A 10,359-nucleotide genomic window follows, 5' to 3' on the forward strand; every position below is an offset into this window, starting at 1 on the left:
TTATTTATTGCTTGGATAATTGTTTGAAAATTGTATTATTTCCCCTTTTGCAAGCAAATAGAAACAGATATTTCCACACTCCAGCGCCTCTCACATTAGAAAAAAACTTGGCTTTAAAGAGCTAATGGGCAGGACGAAAATACAAGTAGCACCTACTAAATGCAAGCAACAAAATCGTCCCTAATCTGACTCCAACTACAATGTCGTATTGGACTTCACAAAGAGCCAAAGCTATAGAATTATAACCGATAACAATTGTCTTAAAAAACAGAAATTCATTAATAAATATCAGCGCAAAAATCACTAGGAAGATCCAAAGGGAAACATTCAACGTGACACATTGCACCCAAAAAGAAAAAAAGTATCAGATGCTTCATTTGATTTTTACAGGACAGCTTTGCGAATAAGATTTCGATGAAACATAAAATCAAAATCAAAGAAGAGTATCTCACAATGATTTTTCCCCTTATGTTGTGAACAGTAGGTACAAAAGGCCTTTAAGATATTCAACTATTTCAGATCCTCCAAGTTTTGAACTTCCATAAACTCTGTCGACGAAGGTTATGGGAACCTACAACCAATATAATGTCAAAATTTAACAAGATCTTAGAACTACAGGTGCTTCTGCTGTTAATAAATTGCAGATTTTATAGAATTGAAAAGGCATATAGCCTCATTTTCAACATCTTGAGATGCATTAGTATATTAAAGAATAAAAATTTCAGCCCTTGATTAATTCCTAATGAAATCAGCAATAAACAGATGCCGTAACAAAGTTAAGCTGAAAACAACACGATTGTTCTCTAATGCAAAGAGCACAAATGTATACAATAGTTGCTTGAGCCAAACCATGGCCAAGCAGAAACAGGCAGATGTCTATTGCAGCAACCCAAAAATTAAGGCCATATTCCTTACCTCTTCAATGTGATACCCTTTCCTTGAAGCTCTCACAATCATCTCCATCTGAAAGACATAACCTTTACTAACACATGAATTTATCACATCTTCAAGAACACACCGCTCATATAGCCTGTTCCATGGAAATAACACAAGTTAGGATTCAAAAACAAAGGACTAAATGATTTTCGCAGCTGAAAAGGGGTACCTGAAAGATCCTGTCAAATCTGATACACCTGGCCATAAAAGTGTCTGTGCAAGTACATTTGCTCCCCTACTTGTCAGTTTGCGCATGAGGTTCCATCCATGTACACCACCATTTCTAACATAACGGGTTCCAGTAACAATATTTGCACCAGTTTCCTTTTGCTTCCTTTTTTACAAATTGTATGCATGACATTATTACAAAATCTAAACAATTCACATGATGAGTGAATCCTACTTGTTTATGATGAACAAAATAATGCACAGATTAATGGAAGAATCTTTACATTTAAAATGCCAGGCAGTATCTTATTTATGATAGGCAAACCCTACTTAAGAATTTTAACAGGATTCCAAAAAGAACTAAGCCCTTCCTTTCCAATAACAATATCCTACTGAATGAGGAACGTTCTGACAGAGAAACGTGTGAAAATTTGCAGAAATGATTATGAGGTGCTTTGTTGGAATTCTTACCTGATGAAGCTTGGTAAATATTTCGGCTGCAAACAAGAATATAACATAAAGAAATAAAGTAAGAAAATTTAAAACCAATACTTTTGAAAACTCAACATGCCAGATATGCTAGACAAAGGGAAAACAAAAAACTCATACATGGTGGGAAAGATCAGCATCCATAATTATAACAAACTCTCCAGACGCATGTTTCAACCCATGATAATAAGCAGTTCCTGGAACAGTGTTCTGTATCAGAGACTAATTTTTTTTATTTCCTTGTTGAAAATTCTAAAACTCACCTAAGCCAAGCTTCCTTGGTCTTGCTCTTAATAGCTGGCATTTTCAAAGAAATGACATGTTTAAGTATGGGGGGAGGCAATAAAACCAGCAAAAAAGTTCAATATATCAAAAACATAGATCAAATCTTTTGAGCATAAATAACAAATGTAGGTACTTACAATGCGATCTTCCCCATATACTTGCTGCAATTGTTTAACGACATCTTGAGTTCCATCAGGACTTCCATCATCCACAACAATGACTTCAAAATCAACATCCCTAAATCAAAAACAGGAAGGATGAAATGCCAATATTAGTTCTAAAAGCATAAACATAATGACAGTCATGAAGTAATAGAACATAATCAAAGAGAAATTTCCCTCCTAAAAAGATTAATGTCAAAGAATGACAATAGTCTAAGGTGTCGGATCTTGTGTCTTCATACACATGGCACTGACACAGGTAACCAGATCAGTTGCAAACTCAAGATGATAATCGGAGTCACACCAATCAAGCCGATGGAACCTTGTTATGGAAACAATACAACTCTCTTGGAATAAAAATTTTCATTCTAACAATGCTAATGCCAAACAATGCATAACTCATGCTTTTATTTGGTTACAAGGATTACCTCAAAAAAGTAATATCAACAATTAGATCTGACAGAATTATATGTTAAAAAAATATGTTACCAGGAAAACTATCTATAAAGAAACTCTATTATGGTCAATGTAGAATTGCTCAAGGAAGGTAAATTGGCCAAAATAGACTGCAATATTGTAGTTTAACACTTGCAAAAGATTTGCCTGGTTAAGATGCCCAAAAGCTTACATGATAAACTACAATGGCCTAAAAAGTTCTCAAAGCTATTAAGACTAGAACTGTCAATAAATCTGGAAATGAACTTTTTAATTCAATCCTGAACCTAGTAGTCTAGAAAAATTCTGAAGATGAAGTCTCACTATAAATCCATGCCTAAAGAGAATTAACCTGAAAGAATAATGGAATGTTCAAGCCAGTAAAATGCACCAGCATCATGTAACCGATCATATGAATACCTAAATTCACATGAATCTGTGCATTTTGTTTTCGGGATTTAATAATAAAGATTATTTCATTATTTAATTTTAGCACTGCTCACCAGTTATTTTAATATTTAGATGAATCTTTCAAGCTGACAGAATGTCAATCTAAAATGATAAGCATAAACTGAAGTTGAATGAAATCCAAATTTGTTACTACTGTGGTTCATTTATTCTCAACATTTCAGACCCATAATGGACGTGCACCTAAAATTCTGTGAAGGAGTGGAATGGATCTTTATCTGGTCCTTTTTTAGATCTTGAACAATATTCTCCTATTTTTCTTACATAAATGATTAAATGGAATGAAAAGTGAAAAGAAGAAAAATAGACTTGCCAGGGTTGAACAACTATGCACTAGAACTTGGCATTTTTTATAAAGAATTGGTTTAACAAATTAATGAGCAAGTTTGTTTAAGTAATGGCAAATGAATTATTTTAGTTCACTCTATCAGCGGGATCCAGTTAATATGAATGTAATGAAAGGAGTGGCATAATTAAGTCTACCAAACAAGGAGCAGAATCAAATGATGGTGATCAGCATCTTATTCATTTACTGTCACACCTGACCCCATATCAAGAAGCAATAGGTCAAAATACATAAAGCTCTTAAAAAAGGGTTCTTATAGAAAAATACTCCTATCATTTGAAATCATTTACATGATACTCTACAAGCTTTCATTGATGCCAATAGTGCGTTGGAACTTTCTACATGTAGCCTAGATTATTTTAGGACACCACCCCTTGAAGATTTGACCCACGAAAGGGATTGATTGGGAACTGATCTGACTAAAAGCCATGGTGAACAGCCCCCTTCTTATGGTTATCACCACCAAGCTGCTGGTATATAATTAGATACGAGCTGTATATGACTACATTTTATTGCAAAACGGAATAAGGAAGTGTTCATACGACAGTAGAAAGGAGGTAAGTGGAAGAGTATAGTGAAGAATAAAGTTAGAGAGGAAGAGGATAAATAAAGGAGACTTAAGAATAAGAGTTACAGGAAGAAGAGGAAAGGAGAATAGGAGCCTGCAATGTTTTTTATTTCACTAAGAAGTGCTTCATACATGAATATTTCACTCCATATAACATCAAGCATATATATATATATATATATATATATATATATATATATATATATATATATATATATATATATATATATATATATCCCTGCAATAGACTAGACAGGCCACCCTTCCTATCCCATTTAGGGCCGTTAGACTCGAAATAAGCCCAAAAGAAACCAATTATTAAAAAAAAAAGAAAAAGAAAAACTTATATGGACCGCTGGCCACTTAACTGCAGCCTGCTTTGAGTTTACTTAGAACTTGCATAAAGAAAATCACCAACTGACCTCTTGGGCACACAAGTCAGCCTACATTGGTTTCCACTTCCAGCAAACATAAGCAAAACAAAACCTAATTGAATGGAAAGATCGAGCTAGATTAAAGCCCAAGAAGAGGGACCCATCCTGAGTCCATAATGGACTAGGATGGGTTAAGACAGATGGGGACAGGTCAAAGCACTCATTAACAACAAGAATAACGAGAAAATTAAAAAAATTACATCCCTAGGGAAATCAAGCCATGCCTAGTGTTGATACACAACCGTCCAGTCTGTCCTAGTTCGTCCTGACTAACACCAACTAGGATGGTCAAGATATCCCAGTTCAAGAGAGAACTCGTGTCTTACAACTATTCCAGGGATTTAAATCCTTGAACAAAAGCATATCAAACACAATGTTTCACGACGGACAATGAATTCAACTCTTATCCTAAACATTACTCTAGGCATTACCTTTATCCCAAAAGCCCATCAAGGGTTTCACACAAGCACCTTTTATTGGCTTTGTAGCAACTTCCATGTTACCCACCAAAGTTGGACACATCATCATCTCTCGACTTCCTCAAAACAAGCTATCAGCACTCATTGATTTACACAAGGTTGAACTCCAATAAAACATCTCTATCTCAGGCCCAATGATGCCATCCAAGGTTATTTACCAAAGCCTGTGTATATTCCCAAAGTCCAAGTCTCAAGAAAGGCAGAGATAGCTATTAAAACAACGAATGTCACTGTAGCTGATGTACTCAGAAGGGAAAACAAATGAAACAAACCAAATATCGTCCAGAATGAAGAAAGCTGTATCCTAAATCTTTTAACTACAAGAGAAAATCAAACCATTTTCTTCCATGTCTACTAGATTTGATGGTAGATCAACTCTGTGAATGATATTCTACAAGTGTATAACACATCATCCACTTTCTTCATTATATGACATTATTGATTATCTATCCAACCACCCCACCACTAACAGTTTTCAATTTAACTCACAAGTTCAAAAGCATAGAAATACACTATGTGGAAGGATAAATGAGTCTAAATATAAAGACAATCTGATATTACCACTTCTACATAATTTGCCCTAATAAATTAAAGTTTAAGCATATAAAGTTCATGGCACAAAGGAAATCAAAACATGTAAGAATTCAATGTTGTTACTCATAAAACAATATAACACCAAATAGTGCAAGTAAGGTTCCATTGTACAACTGAAAGATGTGACCAAAAACAGAAAATTTATAAATATTATAATGAATATGAGAAGAGATAGACCACACATTTATGGATCAATGACAAGGTATTACAACTTCATCCATCACCAACAGCCAAGCACTTGATAGTTAGCATACTTGTCCCACCAATCATACTAAATAAAGAAAAAACCTATTAAAAACAGGACAATAATAGTCATTTATTACTTACACTCCAATAACCAGATCACATGGCAAATTTTATGTGGAAAGCTATAATATATGAAGCAATGAATTGAAAACTGTACTCTAGTAACTATTAGTGTAAGAGTGGAGGGTGCACTTGAGATGCTTGAAGACGAGGTAGATTATGAGGGCGATGTTAAGGCGCTCATTGTATGTGGGGATGATGATGCTGTATTTGTTCTCCTTGTTATTGTCTTCTCCCATGTCCTTTGGGTGCCAGGTCCTTTGCAAGTTAACAAACCCTAATTAATAAATAAACAATAAAAATGATCAATACAGATGACTGAGTTGTCAACAGCAATTAATGGCTGAATATAGGGTTTACAGTTTCTCAAGACACTTCGGTTTGATGTTTGATCCACGTCAAAATAATAGAAAACTGGGTGCAAATATGACTCATGGTCCAATGGAATTAGGTTCTCTTCAAGGTTAGATTATGAACTTTCAAAAACAAAGAGTTCTATGTCATGGACAGCATATTCCCTTATGCCAGCCTTGCATGGCACTTGTACAAGGTCCTTTATGCACGAGTCAGCAGTCCGCTCACCAGCACTTAAACCTCATGAATACCCTTTTATCAGGAAACCTAAGGCAAGCCACAAAGATGTGGGGCCACCAACGCTCACATGAGAACCAAACTTAAAGGAGGCACCCAAATTAAAAGCAAATTCCTTCACTTAGCTATATTTTTTTATTGCATACCATTGTATGTTATTGGTAGCCAAGGTTTTAAATCCTGTGGGATAGAGAGATGTCCCAGTATCTTTATGAAACAGGACACCCCATTATCCTGTCCCATCCTATCCCAACAACTGTTCCGGTAAATATCCTCCGTTTCTCTCTCTTTCTTCTTTTCTTTATTTATTTATTTCTTTTCTTTCCTTCCTTCTTTTTTTTCTTTTTCTTCTACCTTCTTTTCTTTCCTTTTGTTTTTCTTTCTTTTTCTTATCACTTTCTTTTTTTTTCTTTTTCTTCTTCTTTCTCTTTCCTTTCTTCCTTCTTTCCTTCCTTTCTTTTTCTTCTTTCTCCCTTTCTTTCTTTCATTTTCTTCATCTTTTCTTTCATCTTTTCCCCTTCTCCATCTTCCTTTCTTTCTTTTCTCTTTCTTCTTTTCTCCCTACATGAATGGATTTCGGAGTCTCGACCCCGTCCCAATCCCATTTTCTCACAGGAACGGAATAAGATGGGACGACTAGGACGCCCTCTATCTTACTGGGGCGTAAAACCATGTTGATAGCTACTAATAACCGTAACAATATATCATTTCAAAAAATAAATATCTATTTTAATTTTTTTCTCCTAAATGATAACTTGTAATTGTGTTATGATAACTCATTTCAGTTTCCAGTCATGGCAATAAGCAATATACCCCTATAAATATGGCTTATTGCATATTTATCCTTTGAAAAACACTATTTGCATATATACCCCTCAAATCATCTTGTTTTTGCAACAATGCCTCTATCATCAATTTTTGGCTGAGGATTTAAGAAGTAATCATTTTAAGTGTAAAGAGACAATATTACTCTTTTAATTAATATTCTTGAAAAAAAATTATACAAAAACATAACCCTTCATGATATCAACCCAATGTTAAATCTTTTGGTGTACTGATGCAAAAGGGCAATATTGTCCTTTAGCTAAAAAGGGTTACTTACTAACACCATCAGCCACAAAATGAACTGGAGGGTTATTGTTGCAAAACAAGATCATTTAAGGGGTTTATATATATATTATTTTAAAAAAAAACTATAGCTTTGATATTCTGGTATTTTTTTGTAGACTTTTTACTCTCTTATTTCTCCTTGGGAAGAGCTCAAAAATTTGACAACCCGATTACCATATTAAAACATATAAAAAATTAAAAACCCATTCTTGTAGAAAAGCCCATTTGCTATGTTTTACATGCATCATGTATTGAATAACTGACCCAAAAGAGTGAGTCACACATGAAAACTACAGAAGACTAACATAGCAGCTGGACAATAGTGAAAATGTGTCATTGTTTTTCACCTAAATGTATTACAAGGTTCGTATCAGCTCAAGAATCATTCACATTTTTTTAGAATTAATATTTATAAAATATCGATGTAAATTTACTAATTAAATATGAAATAAAATATTTGCCCATGATAGTATAGTTTCAGGCAATCGTTATCATACAGCCATTTTCACATTTTGGAGCCCCTTTGTTAGAATCACCATATTATCATTAATCCTGACATAAAGGTTAATCCATAACACACATTATTTCACTATTTCACTAGTTATATAATTATTCTGATTTAAGTATAAGTTAATAATACTAACATATTATTATAAAGTATGCATCACATCACCCTTTGATGCTATATTGTCTAATTGATTGTGGAAACATATTGATAAAATAATTTAGAAGTTAAGTTCTATGAATTTCTTAGCACCAGTTATATAGCTTTTCTTGAGAAAAATTTGTTATTTTGTGATAATAACCTATAATTGACTCAGACCATGACAAATGTTCAGTTACAAAAAGGTTAGTGAAACAATGATGACTTTATGTTTGTTCCCTTTATTTTTTATCTCCATGCCTCTCCCTATGTGGGAATGCTCCAAGCTGCCCTTCCCACTTTTGTATTCAAAAAAAAAAAAAGTAAAAGGGAAATTGTATCACGTCTTCTAAATTAATGGCATGTCTCATGTACGTTTGATGCATATCTATAGTCATTTGTTTGTATAAGTATTATGTAACTTGCCAGATAATAACCTAACCCTCTTATATAAAGAAGTATAATGTACAAACTAAAATGATGATAAAATTAGTTGCACATCCTTTCTTAACCTCCCTCATAGTTAAAGAACTTAATTCTCTATCATGGCACTTTCAAAGCATCCTCTTTTGTAGAACTCTAAGGGCCTCATACTTCTGACCAATTCAAGGACTTGCAAAATAAATTTTAGATTTGATAGTTCTGTCAACACAACTAGATTTGCTATAGGCCTTCTTATTTAATAGTGCCACTAAGACACTAAGATCAAGATTGCTTCATCAGATCTGAAAAATTCTTCAAGGTCTAGTAATTGCAGTATATTTCATCAAAGATTATTCTTTCACACTTTATTATAAGCATTTTCAATTTTTGTTACATCCTTAACAAATTTTCTATCTCAAATCCATTCAGTTCTTAAGATTATATATCTTGAACTCATTGAGAAGCATGGGATAGTCATAATTGCCTATTTTTGCAAGGTAATCTTGCCTATGATCTTCATTTACTTTATTACTAGATGTTATGCTATCAGCCTTTATAGCCAACGGACTTTTTTCACCAAGTCAATGCAGCATCCTATTTTCTTTTTTTTTTTTAAAAAGATTTTAGATGATAACATCCGACAATAATTTCTTCTAAAATCTGTATCTTTTAGATCCAACAATATATTCAAACTCTTATTCAAAGTGTATTTTTTTTTAACAATCTTTCTAGAAAAAATCATTTTCATCATCTGCTTCAAGTACTCAACATTGATGGGGTTGATTGCGTGTTATCATTTCTTTTTCTATTAATTCTCTGCAAAATATGTAACCATTCGCATTCAAATGTTTTGTTAGCCCATCACGTCATTGCGGACAATCATGCTCGTCATCGTGTGCCAGGCTTATTCCACTTCATCTTCGTGATCAATCTATATTCAACAATTTTCTTTGACCAAAGCGATTATTTGGGACAAATCCAAAGATAAACTAATAACTTAGATTGCTGTCTTGATATACCATTCAGATCAAACTTACCAATCTGACCTCATATGTTTTAGGTTAGCAGCGTGAGGAGTCTCCGCACTTTCTAGACACAAAGCATTTTCCTCTTTGTGGGCGAGCGAAAGAATACAACGGGGAAGGGGACTAGAAACTAACCCGAGATAAGAATGAACCGCCAGAGATCCGAGGATCCTAGATGCCCTCGTGGGATGAAGAACGGTCGGAAGGAGCGTCGGACGTTCACGATCGGAGCGCCGGCGATCGGCCAAGTACCGAGACAAGGCGTTTCGAGGACGAGAAGGAATCAAAAGGTAAGAGGGGCGGATTTTGGTTTTAGGGAGTGCGAGTCGGGGAAACGAGTTTTCTCGCCCAGGACTCGTTTGGTTCGCAGGATGGAATGTTATTTGCTGATTTGCAGAAATACGATGCCTTAAGACATACTTTTGGCATGAGAAGGTGGCTCATTTTAGAGTATCTTATGCTGCTGAGCTTTTTTTTTTAATGATTATATAAAATATAATTATATTTTTAATAAAAAATATCATATTTATATATTATTATTATTTATAAATAAAAAATTATAGTAGTTAAGAGCATTTGTGGTTGTAGGTTGTGATGGACGGAAGTTTGAGACGTTGTAAAAATTAGAATATTCATTTCAGCAATAAATCTTTTGACGGTTAAAGAGATATTTTTGAGAAAAATTTTTAATTTTTATCTCATGAAAAATCAAAATCCCATATCAAATAGTTTTGTTTCATAAAATATAAAAATTATATTTTCATGAGAACATTTTTTTTCAGTATCTCTATTTTGATAACTTATTTAATAAAAAAAAAATTTCACTTTTTATTGACCACACTTTTCTCCTCATTTCTCATGACCAAACAAGTCCTTGATTATTTCATAGCAAACAACC

General features: G+C 33.8%; 1 protein-coding gene across 2 annotated transcripts; it reads right to left on the reverse strand.

The window, feature by feature from the left end:
• Positions 1-255: 255 nt before the first annotated feature.
• Positions 256-9,833, reverse strand: LOC105038758 (dolichol-phosphate mannosyltransferase subunit 1). Of its 2 annotated transcripts, none has more exons than XM_010914642.3 (9): positions 9,597-9,833; positions 5,802-5,946; positions 2,016-2,115; positions 1,857-1,890; positions 1,714-1,790; positions 1,576-1,601; positions 1,106-1,270; positions 916-1,030; positions 256-571 (listed from the first exon to the last, which is right to left on the reverse strand). In XM_010914642.3, exons 2-9 carry the CDS (start codon positions 5,906-5,908, stop codon positions 467-469), a joined length of 729 nt encoding a protein of 242 aa, XP_010912944.1. In that variant the 5' UTR covers positions 5,909-5,946; positions 9,597-9,833; the 3' UTR covers positions 256-466. The 2 variants fall into 2 exon arrangements, with proteins under 2 accessions (XP_010912944.1, XP_010912945.1); XM_010914643.4 differs by having other exon boundaries at positions 5,802-5,927; positions 9,597-9,729.
• Positions 9,834-10,359: the final 526 nt, after the last annotated feature.

The sequence above is a fragment of the Elaeis guineensis genome, chromosome 1 (genome assembly GCF_000442705.2).
Source record: "Elaeis guineensis isolate ETL-2024a chromosome 1, EG11, whole genome shotgun sequence".
Lineage (NCBI taxonomy): Eukaryota > Viridiplantae > Streptophyta > Magnoliopsida > Arecales > Arecaceae > Elaeis > Elaeis guineensis.

Bases quoted from the DNA above. Each gene is read 5' to 3' on its own strand.
- LOC105038758 (XM_010914642.3), bottom strand. From the start codon at position 5,908: ATGGGAGAAGACAATAACAAGGAGAACAAATACAGCATCATCATCCCC. The intron at 1,031-1,105 runs GTACCCCTTTTC...TCCATGGAACAG, and splicing joins GATTTGACAGGATCTTTCAG to GCTATATGAGCGGTGTGTTC. The intron at 572-915 runs GTAAGGAATATG...TATTGGTTGTAG, and splicing joins AAGGGTATCACATTGAAGAG to GTTCCCATAACCTTCGTCGA.